The sequence below is a fragment of the Pyxicephalus adspersus genome, chromosome 5 (genome assembly GCF_032062135.1).
Source record: "Pyxicephalus adspersus chromosome 5, UCB_Pads_2.0, whole genome shotgun sequence".
Taxonomy (NCBI): Eukaryota; Metazoa; Chordata; class Amphibia; order Anura; family Pyxicephalidae; genus Pyxicephalus; species Pyxicephalus adspersus.
Window position 1 is genome coordinate 58,146,148 of NC_092862.1, and position 22,312 is coordinate 58,168,459.

Consider the following 22,312-nt stretch of genomic DNA (forward strand, 5'->3'; position numbering starts at 1 on the left):
TCTCATTTCCTATCCTACAATCACATAGACAGGAAGCTAGGTAAAATCTCTTCAACGGGGTCAAAGATAGAAGTACATACTAAGAACAAGTATTTACTCTTTACAAGACTATCTAAAATAAATATTTTGACTGAATTAGTGGCATTAAATCATTAAAATGGCAAACAATGTGATCAAAAAATGTGATACTGCATGCCACAGGGTATTGCTATACTGGGAAGTAAGACATTGCTGCAGTAAATTGTGATAGGGCATTTATTTTATCTCTACAGATGATTAATATGATTATCCCATAAATAGAAGGCAAAGGTGCAAATGTGTACATTTCTTTTCTATTAACAACTGTAATAAATGAATAAAAAGAAAAGAATTATTGTGTCTCTTTTAAATGTATTCCCAATGTCTAACATCAATGTGTGTACTAATGAAACTGTAAGTGAATGAAACAGACAGAACAACTTCTAATAAAGCAATTGATTGCCACTGCTGTTCAGAGAGCAGTCACGTTGCTTTTCTCCTCATTTTTGCCCACTCAACTTCAAAGGAAAAAAAAAATATTTTGTGAATGCCAACTATCTATATTATAAGCATTTATTATATTTTTTGTATTATGTTAGATGCAGTGTAAGACTTTTGTGCTGCTTAAATTGACATGTAGCTGAAGGTGATCTTGAGAAACCAAGTGTGAATATGTAAAATACAATAACAAACTGTCTTTTCTGCCAGCAATACAAAATAGGAAACCAGCCACGTTCATTCTGGAGTGGAAACACCTGTAAGGCATTTTGCATGAACGCAGATGAGATGAGATAACGACATTACGGGTGAATCATGAGCGGCTGCAAGTCAAAATTGTTATCTGCTTTAAAAAGTTGTTTTGCTTAAAAAAGAAATATTGTGCTGTTACTTCCTAAAATGAGATACTCCAAACAAGGCATCTTATTAAAAAAATAGAATACAGCCAATCTTCACATCTACTTTTCATACATATACAAGAAAAGGACCTTTAAAGCCCCTTAAAAAGCTGTTACCTAAAGAGCAAAACCCAGCTTCGGTCTCATGCCCCCTTAATTAATGTCCTTTTAAGCCTTACTCCAGGCTTAAAGCAGAACTGAAGCCTAAAAACATAAAAATCTAACCAGGTATGTCCTTTATTGAGGGACATCACCTATCCCAGGCAATAAAGGATCTGCCTGGTCACATTTTGCTATTTACACTGACCTGTCCTTGCTCCATCCTAGGCACTACCATCAAATAAAAAGCCACCTAGAGCTGAGAAGTTTTTTGTTTTGTTTTTTGACAAAAGGAGACTTTTTATGTCTTCTTTGCCAACCTCCACCTCCTAGTCCAATGGAACCCCCTCCCCCTAACTGAATTAGAAGGGTAAATATTGCTTTGGGTATAATAGACAAGTGAAAAATATTTTTACTTACCACCCACACTACTGTCTTACATGGTAGGGCACAGTGTCAATGCCTGTCTCTAACAATTGGTGTTCCCCCTACCCAACCGGTAAGTAAAACAGCACAGGAAAAAACAGAAACTGTATTCTATTTGTCCTGGTGATTTTTCCTTCTGGGGCATGAAAAGTAGAAAATCCAAAATTGTACAGTTGTCATTGGATAAGAAGGCCAAGGGAAATCTGCCATAGGAAACATGCATTCCTATGTTACTGTTCCTTTCCAAGAGGGGAATTTTTCCTCATTGGAACAGATTTCCCTTTACTTCCATGTGTGTCTTGAGGACAGGAAGTAACGGAAATCTCTGTATCAGTGATTTTTTATTTTATGTTAACCAAAAAAAAAGATTCAGGTTGACATATACTTTTCTGTTCCTTGTTTCCTAGGTAAGTTGTATAAATTCATCTCAAATATTGTAATCATTCATTTTCATGTTTACTTTGTACAACTTCCTACCTCCATAAGCTAAAGAACTGTCAGGAAATAGAGAGGTGTGAAACAAACCTACAAAAACCATTAGTGCAATGTTTTCTTTTAGTGGAGAAGTTTCAGAATGCCAGCATGAGATACTGAATGTCTATTTAAGTCTTCCACACATAGGAATATCAAACGTGGCATTTATAAAAAGATATAGGCTAGAATATTCCACATGTAAATAAAATGTTTTCATTTATTGCATCTTAAATGAAGGTAACACTTTCTTGTGATTTCATGATAGGGTGTCTCTGAAACTTTTGGTTGTCTGAATCTGTAATTACCTAAAGAGTCAACCTCAAACCTCTGCTCCCCTCATCTCCATGGCAACATCCAATTCAGATATGTAAATGAGTGGTTGTAAATATTTGAAACAAAAAAGAGGCCAGGTGTGGAGATATAGAAATAAAATAATCAGAGCCAAATCTGGAAATGCGTAGGGATGCTATTATTTCAAATTTGTAAGTTTCATCTTAATTGAAGGGCTACTTCTCAGCAACTCTGAAAACACTTTTCTTTTGTCACATATGTCCATGCAGCTGTACAACTAAGCTAAATATACTTTATTCCAAAATAACACAAAGGATAAAATATATTATAAACTTAAAAGTAAAGTGTCTCCAAGATTAGGAAAGTATGAATCACCGTAGCAGCCAGCATGGCTTCTATAGGGCTCACAGCATAGGAGTGCCAGGTCAGGACTAGAAGGAGTGCTTAAAGATTTGCTACCTACTGTGGGCTGCCCAGAACCTGACTCAATGTACAATGAACCTGCTTAATTAAATGAATTAATTAAAGCTGAATAATTAGAGCTTTCCAAGACTGGATACTGCTGGCTGTATAATAATTTGTACTGTCCGACCATTATGAGTTCTCTATTTTGGGGTCTATTATGAGGTTCTCTTTGACATAAACTAATCTAAACTATAGCTGGGCCACTGTCTGAGAGTAAGCTGTGTTCAAACTTTGACTCATTGGGCTTGATTTAATAAAGCTCTCCAAGGCTAGAGAAGATATACTTTCATCAGTGTTCCAGAAAACCTGGAGTTGATTCCTTAAAAGTAATTTGGTATTTGTTAACAAATGTTTTAAATCCTGGAACAGATCAATTCCAAGTTTGCTGGATCACCCAGGGTTACTGATAAAAGTGTATCTTCTGTAGCTTTAATAAATCAAGCCCAATGAGTCAAGGTTTGAGTACATCTTACGTTCAGACAGTGGCCCAGCTATAGTTTAGATTAGTTTATGTCAAAGAGAACCTCATAATAGACCTCATAATAGAGAACTCATAACGGTCGGACAGTACAATTTATCATACAGCCAGCAGTATTTGCTGGTGCTGCGGATTGGTTATAGCCTCTGGGGACCTGCCCGCAAATTGCACTCCTCTCGGTGAAGTTATCAAGCTTCTATCACTGCTGGTAAATACCCCAATCAGACTGGATACCCTAACCCACCTACTTGGGGTTCCCGTATAAAATCTAAAACACAGGCTAGATTGGTTGATGATGTTTTGATAACAACAAATGAAAGTCAGCTTTGTCTCCAACTCAATTGGATTTTTATCAGTGGGTAAAAGAATTCCAGCCAATGGAACTCTCAACGGCCATGTAGACAAACATCAGGAGTTACCGTATAGGCTATATGGGTTCAGTATTTATTATTGATTCTATATTCCTAATTGGTGACTGAGTTCTATATATACACTGAACTAGTTTTACTTAGGTAAGGGGAAAAGGGAGGAGGAAGTTAATCTCTCATTCTGGTACTGTTCTCTCTACTTTCCTATTGGTTTATTCTTTTTCCTACTTTTCTGATAGGGGCTTATCTTAATTTGTCATTATTTGTTAATCATGTACTCCACAGTTGTTTCTTATTCTTAATTTTTCTCTTTTTCTTTACTTCTTCCTAGTTGTTCTTGGGTGTTTATATATCATTTGCTTACTAAGATTGCACCCAAGCTTAGCAGTTTTGAGTAGCTGTCAGATAGGAAGAAAAAAAAGTTTCTAAATCACACTCATGCCCAGTATCTGAATGCCAGCTGGGCAGTGCAAATGCTTCCATTCCAGCTGATAGATTTAGCCCCTGGTTAATTTATGTCCTGTGCTACACCACAGTGGTAAGTACCCTGCTTTCATTCTATGCCCAGACTGCCACCTCTGCCCTTCACAAGCATGTGGAACATGTTCATGCAATGTTGATCATGCTGTCAGCAGCAGGCTACACATGACCACAACCACACTCTGATGAAATTTTTGCCTGCTCGGAAGGATGCAAAATGGGCACACTGATAGAGCTAAAGGCACTGCCATGGGGTTTTCCAATGGTGACAGCCTAGTCACCTGTACCCCTCCTTGTTGGTCTTAGATTTTTTTTCTTTATACAATTTCTCCTGATTGTTTCCAGTGACAGTAGAATGAACGCTATAAACACAATGCCGTTCAGTCCTGTAAAGAGGGGAGAGGGGAAGGACAAGATGGAGACACCCCTTCCTCATGTGTCCTCCCCTATAACATATTTTATTTGTTTGTCTTAGGTGACAAGTTAACTGATAACTGTATGGGCTGTCTGGTAGGGATTTCTGGACACGCTGAACCACAATACAGATTTTTTAACAGGTAAAAAAAATCACATATGTGACTTTTAGCTTCTTTAAATTAAGTTGCTTGTTCCTAAAATCAAATTTAATAATTCTTTTTGTCTTCGTCCCCATCTAATGTTCCAGTTTGCATGGGGTATGTAAACTAAACAGCTAAATAAAAGGCTTAGTTTCTGCAAACAGAAAAAAATGTTATTAATTATCTACACAGAGAAAAAAAACAGTAATGGTTCACTCAACAAAGTGCTTAACATTCTTTCAGTTACATGGTAACAAAAACATTACATTTATACATTTAAATGTGTAAATATCAAAAAGTAATAAAGCATATCATATACTTTTACCAGAGATCTGTAATAAATTGGGGAGCAAACTGTTATCTTAAGAAAAAAAGAGCTTTTTATGTTTAAAAATAGCAAAAAGAGGCCAGTTTCTATGTGTGTGGTCTATACCATGAAAACAAAAACTGAGCGAATTAAAATGCCACTAAGAAAGTTCTTTCACCTCGCCTTTTGTCTGAATGTGATGCACTTGTTATTTTACCTTTCATTTCTCAAATAGTAAGCATTCTTACTCATGAACAGTGTTGGGCTCCCATGGATTCCATCCATGTCTGCCTTCCATTACATAAAAGACATGTTTTCTGAATTTTTATTTTGAAGTTTAATCTGGCTGAAATGTGTTATATCCAGTTTAATGTTATCTTAAAGTACTAAATTTTTATTTTCTTAATAATGATCAACTATTTAGGTGTTTGGCAAGCCAAAACTTTTTTTTTTTTTTTTTTTTTAGTTTTGAATGTGATGTGCAAAAATTAGAACCCCTGTCTGGTTTTTACTGATTTTCTTGGGCAATTTATACTCAATCCCTGTTCTACCTAATAAAGTTTTATCAGACATCAACCAACAGAACCATCTGTTCCTGAACTGTTCTTCTGTACCTCTCAACAAGCCTTAAAGTCTTCCAATAACATCAACTTGTTGCTTCTAAAGAAGCACTAAGTCACTGTAGGTACCCCCACCTGATGCCAAAGTTCTGGGACATAGGCCCTGGCTGTGACAACCAGTCTGATATATAGAGGTTTACAATACGAGTGTATAGAAATATCAGGTCCAGAAGAAAAAATTCTGTTATGAAGAGCACTTGTCTATAACTAATTTTCTTTTTTTATATTTGATATACCTGGGCCCAAAAGGGTTGGATTTTGGGACAGTCCCAGAACATATGGAGTAGTGTCCCCGACTCCAACTGACAGCACCAACATCTGTCAGAGGTCTCCAGATACACAGTATGTAGAAAGTCCCAGTCTTGGTACCACGGTGTGAGTAATTTACATCCAAGTTCCTCATATGTTGCACTCAACAAGGATGTTTGTGCCAAAACATAGAGAAAGATAGAAATAGATAGAAGAAATCTGCTCCCGTGAAAGCAAAATCCGAAATCAGACATTTTCTTGGATTCTTTGATTACACCTTCAGAAAGGTAAAAGTATGGGCAGTGCTTTGGTCAGATTTCCATCACTGAAGCCTGTAGGCACATAACCCTTCGCCCAAAAACTTCAACTTGCAAGGAATAATTTGAATAACCTGATCTGTTCTGTGAGAATCCATCTACATAATTTATGCAGGCATCTATGCCCTGATGAAGGAAATACAAATCATGAACCATGTCAACCTAATATATACACTTATATATACAATTAGGGTCATCTATCAACCTATTCTAAATGAAACATCTTATGTCACAGATACATACTGTACTTCTATCATATGGGTGGTGTGTTTGTTACAGTGAGCCTGATTTATTAAAGCTCTCCAAGATTAAAGAAGACAGACTATTATGGGGTAACCTGAGTGATCTACAAAACCTGTAATAAAACTAGCCCAGGATTGAAAATCTTTGACAAAAAATACCAAATAAACTTTAGGAATTCCATTTTAGGTTTGCTGGATTACCCAGATTATCTATCTTCTCTAGTTTTGGCGAGCTGTAATAAACCAGGCCCAGTGTGATCAAAAGAAAACGTGTCTGTACTCCCAGACTTCCTAACTGTAGATACCTCCTATCATTATAACAGTAAGGTCAAATGAGCCACATTGTGTTCTAGAATAGATCTAAGTTTGCTCATTTACAGATAGTCAGATAACCTACTGCCCAGACCAAACACAACACTAAAAAATCCAGAAGATAACACACTAATACCCTTTTAACTAATTTATTCAAATGTATCAAACAGTGGTTTATAATTCAGTTTTAAATTATTTTGATACTAGAATCCATTATTGACAACAGAGGCCATAGAAATATTTGGATAAGTGAACCCATTCTTCGAGGCAAGAATTACTTTTCATGTATACCAGCACAGTAAAGGCAATTTCTTTCTCACTTTATTGCATTTGTTTCCTGATGTGCACTGCTGATACGGCATATTATCATATTAATGTTTATGTTGCTTCTGTTCCTTGGAAGGATTTGATAGTCTACCTATGTCAAACAATTGGTTCATTAACATTCTTGCCAGGTTAAAAAATAAATCAATTTTCTCTCCGGTCACTGAGTTATCTAAAATAAGCAAGACATCAGGCACTGATAGGTTCAAAGTTTGTTTGCTACATTGGCACTGTGTGACACATTCCCTTGTGTGAATGAAAATTGATTCAGAGGAGACAGACAGCGTAAACATGTTTTCTACACTGTCTGCAAGCACAGGGTAAACATATTTCAAGTTTTACATGTGGTCATCATATTAAATTAACAAAGGGGCTTAGTAAATGCATAGCAGTTTTAACATTTATAATATTGTTATACTATTAATGCTCCTGTGATTAATAATCTAAAAATGTATTATACCAAAATTATTAATAGGATCATATATAGAATCGACAAAGTAAAATAAAACATGTAATAAACCTGTAAAATATATATATTGTAATTAAATACTGTAAACAAAATTAATCATTAATAAACATAACAAATGAGCCATACATCAGAAAACCAATCTTTATTAATAGTAATAAGAGTCTATTAGATTGGTTTTACCAATTGCTATTGTAAACAAGGATTTAAGATTTTTAGCTTTTGTAGTGGTAAAGGACCATGGGATTAGCATGTGTTAGTAAAGAGCACAGTGGTAAAAGTAATGAGAGATGGGACCAGAGGTGTGTACCAGCTAGGCCTACAATATACCAAGGGGAGTAAAATAAAAATAGTGGCAGAGTAGTGCAGAAATTACAGAAAAAACTGGAAAATTACCAACTTTATGTTTTTACATCCTGGACTTTTAATTGTGTTTTTTAGCTTTCCCCAGCTGGTCACTAGCTTGCTAGCAGTTTTTTTTAGTTCTAGTTTGCTTTATGTGAATTTTGGAAGTTCAGTTGATTCTGATCTTGTTTTGCTTGAGGACTATTCTGGTAGGAAGAACATAACTTAAGCAGGAGATGCTACAGTCTAGCTGGGAAAGATAGTGGTAGCACTGTGAGACAATAACAGTCTAACACTAGCAGCATGCTGACGAGGGGGCAGAATGAGCAGAGTGATCATCCATGTGGAGATGCTCCTTAATTGTTCAGTCAGCATGCTGGGAAGGATCACTGAGCAAGCTGTCTTGCTTGGCTCTAATGGAGAAAAGTGAGGTCCTCACCTGCTCGCAAGAGGAGTACCTGAATCACAAGAGAATTATAAATTGCTAATAAAAAAAACATTTTCATGTTTTCACATTTTCACGTAATTTAACTGTGTTTGGCTATTTTCATAAAGTTCAACTTTCATTTCAAGAATATAAATGCTGTGACCATAACTTTACTTTACACCCAAATATTCTGTATATTCAGATTGGGTAGATGCTGGTGGGATCATACAAAGCATGATCTTCTGGCTCTGGGATCTTACTCTGTAACACTCCACAGCATGGCATTTCAGTGCAGGAGGGGAGTTTGTACATTCTTCGCTTCACAAATGAGTAGAATAGAGAAAATGTATTCATTACTTTTCTCTGGAATAAGAGGTTTATGGTCCCACAACCCCAGCTGATGCCAGTGCCAGGTGAAGCCTGAACACCTTTAGGTTCAGGGTCAAATACAGCTATGATAGAGACAAATGTCCATAAACTAAAAAATTCACAACGAAAAGTGTGCTGTTATGACAATGAGATATGGTGAAAGGTGAGTAAAGCTGCGTACACACTTCCAACTTTTATCGTTGGAAATGAACGACGAACGAACGACGAACGATCGATTGGTCAAAAATCGTTCGTAAAAAAAGTAACCAACGACGCCGACGAGCGAGAATAGTCGCTGGAAATGAACGACCGGACCGGCGGATCGGATTGGACGACGATCGTTTACCATCTATCATGTGTACGGTCGTTCATTGATCGTCCATGGTCTGAGCATGCGTGATGAACGAACGTTCGTTCACTTCCTGTCGTGCACGTCACTTCCTGTATCGCTCAAACGATCGCATCTATTGTGTGTACAATATCTGCGAACGATCGTGTCGTTATCTGCATGTACAGGATCGGTGCTATACGATCGTTCGCCGATATCGTGCAGGATGGTTCGTCGTTCGTTTACCAACGATAATTATTGGAAGTGTGTACGTAGCTTAAACCTAAAAGACATTTTAGAATTCTGCTCTTAATCACTCAGAGACTCTCTGCATACTCTGGTCTAATGCCAATAATACAAGGGCCTTCCTATCAGTACTATTCAACAGATTGCCAGAACTGTTTTATCTCTCTCCCCCTTTCTGTTTCAACCAAATATTTACATTTCAACCTCTACTTCAGTATATACACAATACAAGACTCTCTCTCAGGTCCTTCAATTCAGTCTCTACACTCCCCTGAGGAAGCCATACAGTGAAACGCGTCGGGTAAAAAAGAGACAACTCTATGTGTTGAATATTCTCTGATATGATTGTATAAGTTATATGCCTGACATTATTGTATTTTGCCATTTATATGATGATTGCTAGCTCAGTTGAGACTTGTATAACTTGAAATGCTTCCAACATTCACCCAGTAAACCACTGATGTTGCCACAAAAAGCCATTCTCTTTCTTTTTTCTTTTTACATGTTATCTAAAAGGGAAGAAGACTATTTAGGTATCCTCGATGTGGTCTTATATTGGATAAAGTCAATGATTCCTCCCCAGGAGGGCTCAGTCAGTGGATGTATGGCAAGGCTGCTTTGTTAGTCTAAGACCTAGAACTATTAACTGATCTAACTTCAGCTGGGTTTCTTTTTACATGTTATCTAAAAGGGAAGAAGACTATTTAGGTATCCTCAATGTGGTCTTATATTGGATAAAGTCAATGATTCCTCCCCAGGAGGGCTCAGTCAGTGGATGTATGGCAAGGCTGCTTTGTTAGTCTAAAGCTGCGTACACACTTCCAATTTTTATCGTTGGAAATGAACGATGAACGAACGACGAATGATCGATTGGTCAAAAATCGTTCGTAAAAAAAGTAACCAACGACGCCGACGAACGAAAATAGTCGCTGGAAATGAACGACCGGACCGGCGGATCGGATTGGACGACGATCGTTTACCATCTATCGTGTGTACGGTCGTTCATTGATCGTCAATGGTCTGAGCATGCGTGATGAACGAACGTTCGTTCACTTCCTGTCGTGCACGTCACTTCCTGTATCGCTCAAACGATGTGTGTACAATATCTGCGAACGATCGTGTCGTTATCTGCATGTACAGGATCGGTGCTATACGATCGTTCGCCGATATCGTGCAGGATCGTTCGTCGTTCGTTTACCAACGATAATTATTGGAAGTGTGTACGTAGCTTTAGACCTAGAACTATTAACTGATCTAACTTCAGCTGGGTGGATCGAGCAAAGTTGACCTTTTGTCTATAGGCACTTTAGTTATACAGAATGTTATTTTATCTTTTTTCTAATTTCTGACTGCTGAGAGGTTGACTATGGTATTTTCAATAAATGAATAAATACCAGAGGATAACTGAGTGCAATAAAAATATAGTCCCTGCAACAACCACTTCAATTTCACTTCAGTTTACAAAATAATAAACATGGGTTGTCTTTTTACCTCATTATCTGTATGCCTAAAGTAGACCTATCATGACATTTGTACTGTTACATAAAAGGGTGGCTATCCCTTTTAAAAATTGAACACATTATTATTCTTAGTAACATTTGTTTAGGGGGGCCTCCTCTCCTCCAGTCTTTACGCAAGCGTTAAAGACCAAAGAGGAAACCAAACCTCTTGGGATGCATACATCCCATATTTTACCATTAAAGAAAAGTGGTATTTTTAAAGTTCGACTTTAAAGGAATGCTATACATGGGCATACTATGGGCTCAGTCATGAAGCTCACAAGCTGCCAGATGCCACCAGTCAGTCATAAGTCATAAAGTTCATGCATCATAAAAAATATCCAAAATGGAGACTAAAATCAGAAGTCTCAAACATAAGAAACTTTGTATTTTACATTGACAAAGATAGAGTCCAGACAGCCATAAAGCTAAAGAATCAGTATGACGGCAAGGTAAGTACCATTCTCAGAAGGGGAGTTCAAAAATGGCAGCCTCCATGATAAGGCCTGATTTATTAAAGCTTTCCAAGACTGGAGAGCATACGCTTTTATCAGTGAACCTGGGTGATATGAAAAACCTGGAATGGATCTGGTCCAACAAATATCAAATTACTTTAATAAATCCATTCTAGGTTTGCTGTATCACCCAGGTTCAGTGATGAAAATGTATCCTCTCCAGCCTTGGAGAGCTGTAAGTATTCAGGCCCATAGTCTTGAAAATACCCAGAGGATTTTTTTCTTGAAGCTCAGTGAGTAAATAAAGTAAAAAGAGAAAAAACAAAAAATTCTTAAGGTCTTACAAACTTTATACATGACATCATGCTTTAAGGTTACAGGTAAGTTTGTCAAAATCCCAGAGTATAGCCTGAAAAAAGCCATGAACAAAAACCACTATGTTCCCCTAAGTATCCCTCTGAAAATAAAATGTGCAATATCCTATTAACTTGAATAAAATGTATAAAGTAATGACTTAGGAAAATACATTTCTGAAACATGTAAGTGGAACTGCATCTACAACATAGAGAGCTTTGAGAGCACTTTATCATGAAGCTGGTCTAAGTTTTAATACACATTCTGCTCCTCTTGAAATGTAACTGTCTAGACTAAGTAGTGTTATGAGCAGCCAGGAAAGTTTTTTCTCTGTTTCGCCTAGGCTTATTCTACTAGCAATTACACTGCTTACTTTAAAGTAGCCCATCTAAAAAGATTATACTGTGTTAAACCAATGTCAAATAATATGCAATTCTCCACAATCCATATTAAACGGATACTATCCAATACCATGAGAATAAAATGCCACAGAAACTTAAGCTGAGTTTAAATAAGTACAAGTCTTTTTATATTTCTATTGCTGCAACAGTTTCTCATATAAGTTGAACTATTCAGAAGTTGTATCTCTGTGTAGAATGAAAGCTTTATATTCATTAGGGTTAACGATCTATAGCATTCACCAACATTTGGTTTAATGGGCCTCACTGGTGGTGGTGCGCTCTCAACACCAAGGGCATTGGGATAAGTGGGCATATAAAAAGTACTCCAAAATCCCATCACCATCCCATCCCCCCAAGGAGCATTAGTGTTCAGTGGTAGTACTAAATACCCCCAACACTTTATAATTGTTGTTTCATGACCACCATCTATCTAGCTAGCAGTGTGATGAGTCACTAAACTAAACACGGGAAGCAAAAAGTGCACAGCTAGCAAAAGGGAACACGGAGATCCTCAGCAATCTTAGAAAAGAGTAGTTAGAGACCCCCTATTGATATTCACTGGGCACCTACCTGTATCTAGGCTCTGTGACCCATGTTGCTCCTTGTTGTTATGGCAAGGTGAGAGATATACCACTGTTTAGGGGATCTCTCCTTCTCCTAGTGGCTGCAGGAGATTTCTGGTTGCTAGTAAGCTTCACAGTGCCCAGCACAAGCTACCTACCTGTGGACCATAATTTATGGACCATTGTTTTAAATGGACATTTAAATCCTAGAGCAATATACGGAATTGACACTTTTTAACATGCAGCCTCTATCATTCAGTTTACATTAACTTGTTCCAGTGTCAGCAACACATCATGGCTGTTTTTGATAGTGTTACAATGTCTGTACAGTGGCTTGTAGTTTTCAATTAAGTGGAACTAAAGTCCAACTTGAAACATTGGCCCTGATTTACTAAAGCTCCCCAAGGCTAGAGTAGAGACACTTTCATCAGTAAAGCTGGGTGATCCAGGACACCTAGAATAGATTTCTTAAAGGACATTTGCTAATTGTTAGCAAATGTTTTCAATCCTTGACCAGATCCTTTACAGGTTTGCTAGATCACCCAGCTTTACTGAAGTAAGTGTATCCTCTCCAGCTTTGAAGAGCTTTAATAAATCAGGCCCATTGTCTCTTCTGGAATAACTGCTGTTACCTTCTACAATCCCTGCCCAGGTGTCAAATATGCATACCCAGCACAGCCCATCATTGGTTGCCAGGGAGACCTGGCAATCTTGGCTTCCCTTGCGCGTGCTGGAATTGAATGAACTCATCCCGGTCTGGCCAATCAAGATAGCCAAAGATCAAGAAGGAAGATGGCGGTGCCCTGTGACAGAACAAGGATCAGGGAGTATTGCAGGATAAGCCAATTAATTTAGGCAACAACACAGAGCACAGTTGTCACCGCATAACATGGAATATGTCTACTGGAAACTACTTAGTGCAGTTTAAAATAATTATCGTGACATTAAATTATTACATTAGAGCCTAAAGCGATTTTAATGGTTGGGTTTACATCTAATGTTAAAAACTGATATTTCAGCATTAAAAAAACCTTTAAAAAAATAACAATCTTGGATTTCTTTTTGTCTTCTTCTGAAACTGTTATTCCACCTGGTTGTCATTCTTATCTATTTAAATATTATTGTATTATATAGTATTGGAATTTTCTAAAACATTAAGTTAGAATAAATGTGCAGGACATTGTTATTATAACTTTATGCTTGTTCCAGGACTGTGACTTAGAAAACTTTGATGTCAGAGATAGTCAAGCAGCTAACATTTATAGAATGAGGTCAGCAATGGCAGCTCACATATTTCTTTTTTTATAATTGGTTGCTGGTATAGAAAATAATCTACTAGGTTTTATCCCTTAAAAAGTCTCCTGTAAAGATCTCTGCATCTGAATTAATGTCACACACGTGCTGTGGACCTTCCAACGGGGTTTAACCTTTCCAATTAGATTTTCTATGTATGTAGCAACACAAAAAAGGGACAGGAGGAGTGTGACTGCATGCAGAAAGGCAGATAGAAATAACTAGTGCCTAGTGTGATGGGGAACTATACATAAGATGATCCTTTATTAACAGATTGAAAGACATGGGTTGTTTGTATGAGACACCAAGAAAGAGAAGGAATTTAATTCAATATCATGCTGATATGTCACTGCAAATACCTCCAACAAGCCATTCTGACTTTTCAATGCAAACACAATGGAGAGTGCGGTTCTAGGAAAGGACCAGACCTATACATTGATGTAGAAATTATTTAAAATGTTACACGTTGAAGATTGCTAAAATACCTATATCTAGAAGGAAAAAGCATGGCTTTATTAGAATGAGTCATTTTCAGCTATAGATCTATATATCCACTTTATTTCAAATACTTTCACAACTAATGTTCAACAGATGTGATGCCACATGTGTCAAATTCTATTGTTAACAAAAAGTCTGATCTCTTCTGTACTGTATGCCATCCATATGTTTTCTTCTGCATTATTATCCAACTTGAATGTAATTTGCCATTGTTCATCCAGCAGTAGTTCCAGACCTTTTTCACTTTATTGCTGCAAAGCTTTCTATTTCTTCCTGGATTCTGCCAATACTTACTGCACCAGTAAAACATTTTATTAGTATTCTATGCAATTAAATATCTACTATAACTATGTATTTTTCTAAGTTGCCAGCAAGTTTTCTGTGTCATGTTAAAAGTGCAGGAACAGAAGTTAAGTAAATTATCCTACAAGTTTTCTATTGAGCAACCTAATATTCAAAAAAGTGTCAAAGTGTGAATATTATGTTTATCTTACAAAGAAAATTCTTTATTTTTTATTATTATTATTATTAAACAAGATTTATATAGCGCCCACATATTACTCAGTGCTGTACCTTTAATAGAGGTTGAAAATGACAGACTAATACAGACAGTGATACAGGAGGAGAGGACCCTCCTGTATTCTTGTTTCAACTGAAGCTACATTGCAATGCATTGAGGATTTTTATTCCAGTATTAGTGTTTTTTTTTAATAAACTTTCATTCTCTTATGTTCTTATACCAGAGGCTTGTGATATTTAGTTAGTAAATAAAGTTAACCTGTTAACCTGCAGTTTACGTCCCTAATGTTGTGTTGGGGACGTAAATGAGGTTGAAAAATGTTTTTTTTTCCTTGCCAGCACATGACCAGGCATGGCTTTATCCAATTCAGCAAATTAACAACCCCTACTTCCTTAGTAAATAAACCCCACTTATTCATCAGGCAGTGTTGATTGGTTTATAGCAGAAAAGAATCTCCAAAAATAAAAAAATGCAAGCAGGTAACTCTTTATTCAGGCTAATTCTCCTCTGCAAGAAAACAAATTTAGCTACCCGTTCTCAATCCTTTAGTGCATGTGCACTGAGCTGATCCTGGCATACCCAATGAATGAATGACTGTGCATTGGAATTATGTCACTACGGCCTGGCCAATAAATATGGCTCAAGATCCTAAATCTGGTAAAGGACCTGGTTAAGATGTCAGCGTTGATGTTTGAGCAGAGCGGGTGAGTTTAGCTTTGCTTTTAGAGAATCACAGATTTTGGATCATAAATGTAGATCTAACAGCCTTTTAAAAAAACATTAACAGCTTTTGTGAAAGAATAAAATGTTCATCAATTGCTAAAATGAAAATGATGACCCCAAAGTGTCAAGGATTAGCCTTCTAAGAGAGAGGGTGGCATTAGGCTTATAAAATAAAGTTGTAAAGTATGGCCCTATGCCATTGGGTTCTGTCAGGCTCTGCAACATTTGGGGATCTGCCCAACTCTGGAGGGAGGTGGTATAAAGGAGAACACTTGACATCATGTGAGCAAAGCCTTGACCACTATGGGGCTTTAATTTACCAAGAATTGGTAACCTGGAATTTATAGTATGTATGTATAGTATATAAGAAATAGGATTTTAATAATCAAGATGTATATTGAACTTGAACAGAACTTGCCCCATCCCTCTAGTTACTAACTCATATGTGAAAGTTTACTGTGACATAAAATACTTGCTGAATATAAAAGTAGCCGATTACAGGAGTTCACAAAAGCAATGTTCGTTTCTTAAAATGTCACCAGTATAAGGAGTGTAAGCCCTGATGTGCACACTTTGTATAATGTGGTATGCTTTATTAAAATAAATTGGTCCACCTATATTACCAGTGACTACAACATCCTATACCTGAAGGCATTGTATTCCCAAATGCAGTAATTACAGGGGATCTCTATTTTTATGAGCAAGAAGTAGGTGTGTATGTCTATCCTTAGGTAAAGCTAAACTTTTTAGTTTTGCATAGGATGGGAAAAGGTTACACCCTTTGAGTTTTATTGCTGCTTACTGGGCCAAGGAAGGGAAATTGTCACTGGAACAAATGTTAAAGGTAAGCCTTCTGATATCCTTCTGTTACTGAACCCTCTTTCAGAAACATCTGTCCAAGGCAGCGAGTCCCATCATTTTGGAGATTTTTACTTACTTCTTGTTGTGGCTCCAGGACAGGAAATAATGAAAATTCTCCATGACGGGTCACAAATAAAACAAATTGACAGAGGGTTTAACCACCCATATTTGAAATAATACTAAACAAAATAAAAAAAGTTTTGACTTTACAAGCACTCTAAAAGCAACACATGGAAATACCATTGTTTAGCCCCTTCATACCAGCTGATTTGTTTTTTAAATAAAGTCATTGGCTTGCAATTTGTAGGCTGTTTGGTCTACTTCCTCATTCTACATCCTTCATTGTGTAATTGTTCCACCAGGAAACCAACAAATGAGAAGATTGGCAAGTTTTAGTTTATCTTGTAAAGTGTACAGAAATTCCATGTTGATTTCTTACAAAACAATAACATATATAATTTCAGTTTTTGATTTTCTATTATCTATTTCAAGAACACTGTCTTCATAGGTAACTTACCAATATTAATCCTTTGGTCTTGCAGTTTAATTTCAGCCTAATTTTTTTTTAAATTCTATTAGCAAACCTAAATGTATAAATCTACAAATTATGATAACATTGTGTTTATTGACATTTGATTTACATACGGCTATTTAAGCTGAAACCTAGAACAAGCAGTCTTTGAACAAACTGCTACCATTATGTTTCAAAACCTCTGCAATGGGACTACACAAATCAGGTCTTGCAGGGACTTTCCAGGAAAGCAGAGTCTGATGGCGTTGAACTGTATCTGCAGCCGCCAAGGTCAGCCTGGGATGACAAATGGCTTATGTAGCTTCTCCTGAGGCGAAGAGGTGGAGTTTGCCGCTGGTATCTGAATGGTCCTGTATCGTACGTGTTCTAAAACCCTCCTCATAGATTTTGCTGAATAGGAAACGTGATTTCCAAATATTTCCAGCAGCAGTAGCTGACCGATTCCATTCCAATACTTCAAGATCTGCACAAAAACCATCTGGGTAACTTATGCCCTTATGTTTATACTTACTGTATTATTTACCCTTGTTAACAGACCTGATCCCACATCATTTTTTAAAAGCAGCTAAAAAATACAAATAATTAGGAATCCGAGGTTACAAACCTGCAAACTATAAAAGTTGAGGTTGGGCTTTATATTGCTAGATTTGTGTATATCTGTTTTAATGCATGTTTGGTACAATGCTGTTAAATCACAAAACTGAGGAACCAAATCTGTTAATTAACGTTTAAAAAAAAATTTGTCTTCTAATCCTAATTAACAACCAACCCAAAGCTTTCTATTTTCAGCTACGCATCCATTCTGATGGTAAGTGTAAGACTATCAGTCTGCATTGTGAATTCGTAGAATTTTCCTAGACAGCAGAACAAGCTCTGACAGTCGCTCATTACTTGAAGGAATGGCCTGCCAAGATTTTATTTCCCTTCTTTCACTGTACGTGTTTGGAATAGGAGTTACGTTGTTACATTTTGGATACTTTTTTTTTTCCTTCTGACTACAAGGACCAATACTGTTAATTTTAGTCCACAGCTCCTCCCCTGTAACAGTCATGGCTCTAGGAAGACTCAGTGGTTCAGATACATACACTCACAATAAAGACAAAACCAATCCAATGTAAGGGTTCAGTTCCAGCTGATTTTATTTCCTTTAAAAAAAAGTTATTTACAGAAGTATATCAACAATCTGACAGGCAGTGAAATAAACATGGTTAGCTGGCATGGAGATATGCCTCAAATCTTTGTTTTGTGGCTTGATGGTTAGACAAAATTCTTTTATACGGCATATTGCACAGGATGGATTACAAAAAAGTTTAAAAAATTATGTTAAAAACAGAAGCTACCTCATTCGGCAGAAGTTCTAGTGCCTGTCGTTTAATACATACATAAACACACAATCTTTTTTTTTTGTCTTTTTTTGCTTATTATATTAGACTTAAATGTACAAAGATGTTTTCACTTTCTTTTTTTTCATCTTAAAACACAATAGCTAGAAACCTGAATACATATGCTATCATCATGCCAAAAGAGACTAAAACAATCATAGTTTAGCGACAAGTATAAAGGATTAAATAGTCAAATACGAGAATGAAAACGCAGTACATAGTGTCGCGAACTCAAATCGGCATTTAGATAGGTCCAGTGGTTTAAACGGCACGGGTTTTTTTTTTTTGTATTATAAAAAAAGTGCAAAAACGTGGTCTAGAAGTTAAAGCTACAGGATCCCTTTTTTTTGCTTACAATGTGCACTGGTTTGCTTTAAAGCATCTGAATACAGACTAGCTTAGTTAACCCATTGGAGCTAAAGGGACATGACATGCTCCCCCCAGCAAGAAGGGTTACAAAAAGCAAGCATGTGAAAATACAGGAGATTGGCGTAGCGTTATATAAAAAACAAAACAAAACATAAAAATGTGGGTGGCTCAATGTTCTACCCCTTCGTTTACCTACTGGAAACAGGCAAATAACATTGCTCCTTTCTTCTCCTCGAAGTTTAACAGTGCCAAACAAAAGGTGCTGCCAACGCTCCACAATAGGGGAGGGCTGCACGATACAATACCATAAAGTAAAATAAAGGTACAGATATAAAGAGCTATATAAATACTACACATGATCATTAATACAGAGATTTTTTTTTAGTTTTCAACCGACATACAGTGTATTAGCAATACTCTGGAGGTGCAAGTGCACTAGGCTGGAAGGGATGCTGTGACTTTAAGAAGCCTGCAGATTGAAGTGTGTAAACATGGAGTAATAGGCTGGTTTCACTTTTTTATTATTATTATTGGTTTTGAGATATCAACCAGCCTCCCTGTTTGTAGTTTTGTCAGGAAAGTCAGAACTGCAATTGACACCGGTTAAAACACCCCCTTTATATATTTTTTACAAAAATACACTGAGAAAATAATCAAACGTTTTCATCTCTCTTCTTTCTTTTTAAAAGTGTCAAAAGTCTACATTTAAATATAAAAAATTAAAAGTTAAAACTCTAGCCCTTCAGTGAAGGAGACATAAAAAACGGTGTGGATAAAGGGGGGAGGAGGAAGAGGAGGAGATCTACCAAAACAAAAAAAACATATAAAATTAAAAAAGGTAAAACAAAAAAAACAAAAAAGTTTGGCCAGTATAAATATGTCCACATATAAAATGATAGATCTGATTACATTTACAAAAAAGGGGAGAAGGGGGGCAATATGGAACACCAATGAGAAAGGGAACCCAAAAGAAACAGTCTTTCCATTTACATCTACTGAGTAAATAACACATACATACTCTGAGAAACATTTGGTCCTGAATTATTTGTTTAGTCCAGCACAGATTTGAGTTGCGTTTGAATCCTTGAAGAGTAAAAAAATGAGAAAAAAAGCTGGTGATTTTTTTTTTAGGAATCAAACATAGCGCCATCTATCTGCTTTATATTATCCTAACACTAAAACTGTTCAACAGTCTTACAGAAACCTTAAAAGAGACAGAATAACATGCTATATTACCCCACCAGTCAAAGAATCCAACACCACCGCCATTTCCCCCCGGTACCACATAAATATGTCACTTGGTCTACTTCCCAAAGTAGTGTCCTTAATACAAAAAGTCCATCTTTTATTTTTTCATAGATGGTAAATGAAAAAAGCTGGGTGACCCGAAGGGCGCCATATCCTTCTCCATACGTGCAAATCCATTACAGTCTCTACTACAAAATAAAAACATAAAAAAAAAACAAAACCACTTCCCCCATCCAAGGTAAAAGGAAGGTGGGGGGAAGGTGATCTGTGGGGGGCTGATGGCCCCTCTAAAAGGTGTCAGTTTTTTTGTGCTCCTTCCTTCTCCTCTCCTATGGAAGGTAAAAGCTGCACTGGCTGTTGGAAGGGGGAGTCCCCATTGCTCCCTACAGGGACTTGAATGCTAAAAGGACTTGGATCACAGCTCTCCCCACATCTCTGAATGGCTTTTCATGTGCAGCCCCTATAAGTGCCTTCTTCACTGTGTAATCATTGTAGGATAAAGCCCGAGCTGGGACTCGAACCCAGGACTCAGCTTTAAAGTCAGATTCTCTACCGACTGAGCTATCCGCCGGGCTCATGCTGTCGCCAGATCTGTGGTTCGGGGATAGATAGAGAAGGGCTGCTCTGCACTCGGTGCCTAGTCCTGACCAATAAAGCAGACGTGCCGTCGGTTCAGGGCACGCACACACCGGCGGCTCAGTAGGTGAACACCAGGTTGGAGATGCTGGACTCCAGCCAGTCCCCGGAGATCATTTCACTCACCTCAGGGGTGCAATAGTCCGGGAAGTCGAAGTGAGAGCCGGAGCCGGCTTCCAGGTTAAAGTCCAGGTCTCTGTCCAGGGCGGAGGAGCCCAAGCTGCCCAGGGACATGTTCTCAAAGCCGGGGCTGGGGTTCAGCTCCAGGAACTCGTCTTCCAGCTCCTCGTCCGAGGAGGAAGCCGGGGAAGAGGAGGAGGAGGATGCGGAGGAGGGGGAGGATGCGGAGGAGGAGTGTGAGGAGGATGGGGCCGGCGAAGAAGCTGTCGGGTAGCCGTCGTGCTCGGACGGGGAGCCCGGGGAGTTGTTCATGGAGCCGGCCCCGTCGTCGTACAGGCTGAGCGGGTCACTGGCTTCGCCGGAGCTGCTGCTCAGAGTGGGGCTGGCGGGGACGGCCATGGGAGAGGATCCCTGGTAGCCCGGGGCACCAAAGATGTACAGGCGGTGTTTGGGCTTCTTGTCTGGGGCTGCTTGGCGGCTGGAGGGGGCCGCGCTCCGGGACTTGTATAGGGAGTGATGGTCCAGGATGCACGGCTGCTCCGCTAAGGTTTTGGCGCCCAGGAGCAGCTTGCTGTGCGGCTTGCTGCATAGCTTGGTACCGCTGCTCTTCTTCACTGGGGGTTTGGACGAGGGGCCCCCGGGGCTGCTGCAACCCTTCTCCCCGGGCTTGGAGCCGCCGGACTTGACTTTTTTCCGGGGCCGGTACTTGTAGTCCGGGTAGTCGGCCATGTGCTTGAGGCGCAGCCGTTCGGCCTCCCTGATGAAGGGGATTTTGTCGCTGTCCTTCAGCTGCTTCCATCGCTTCCCCAGGCGCTTGGAGATCTCAGCGTTGTGCATGTCGGGGGATTGCTCCATGATCTTCCTGCGCTCGATCTGTGACCACACCATGAAGGCGTTCATCGGCCTCTTGATGTGCCCGCTCGGGGTCTTACACCAGCTGGGGTCATCGGCTTTGCCCCCGGTGGAGGCAGTGGAGCCCGGGGTAGGTGAAGATGCCATATCCAGCTCGATGCCGGCGCTGGACTCCGAGCTCTCTCCGGCCAGCAGTGCCTCGGTGTTGTCGGCGTTGCCGGTCTGCTGAACCATGTTGGCGGCGGTGCTGCTCGCAGTGTCCCCGAGTGATCCAGGCACTGGGGCATCCAATGCAGCGTGCTCAGCCTGGCTCAGGAGCCCGAGCCACGTTGTTCTTGTGTTGGTCTCTTCAGCAGAGTTCAGCTGACGTTACTGGCACTTCCAGCCACAGGCGGCCATCGCTCTGTCTTTATTACTTTATTATTTATTTTTATACGGCTCCGGTCCAGGCTTCTGCCGGCACAAAGTCACTAGAAGGATGTAGGAGCAATCCCAGGAAGTGTGTGTAGTCCTGAGTGAGAGTGCTGCTTCCACACACAGATATGTATGTACGGCATGTATGTGTATACACTGATGCTCCTCACACAGCTAAGAGCTTGCCTCTATTCCGCCTCGCGTCCCTTTATCCCTTCCCCGAGCGCGTCTCCGCCAATCGAAGGCTGTTTCCAACGCTTCCTCGTGCCAAACTCCGCCCAAACGGCGTCCATTGGCTGGGAACGCGATGCAATAATAATCACCGCGTGCAATGAGAAGCTCCAGAGCTGACCTCATTCCGATTCACACAGCAAACTTTCCTGCGAGGCCGGGGATAGAACCCTGTGTGATCTATACATGTGTGTGATATATACAACCGTATAGACCTGTGTGTGTGATATATACAACCGTATAGACCTGTGTGTGTG

General features: G+C 38.9%; 1 protein-coding gene across 1 annotated transcript; it reads right to left on the reverse strand.

Annotated features, from left to right (window-relative positions):
- Window positions 1-17,918: 17,918 nt before the first annotated feature.
- On the reverse strand, window positions 17,919-22,193 carry SOX4 (SRY-box transcription factor 4). The gene has a single exon (XM_072411622.1). It carries the CDS (start codon window positions 21,642-21,644, stop codon window positions 20,499-20,501), a length of 1,146 nt encoding a protein of 381 aa, XP_072267723.1. The 5' UTR covers window positions 21,645-22,193; the 3' UTR covers window positions 17,919-20,498.
- Between the last annotated feature and the right edge of the window lie 119 nt (window positions 22,194-22,312).

What these genes read in the sequence shown, in the direction of transcription:
- SOX4 (XM_072411622.1), bottom strand. Translation starts at nt 21,644, where the DNA reads ATGGTTCAGCAGACCGGCAACGCCGACAACACCGAGGCACTGCTGGCC.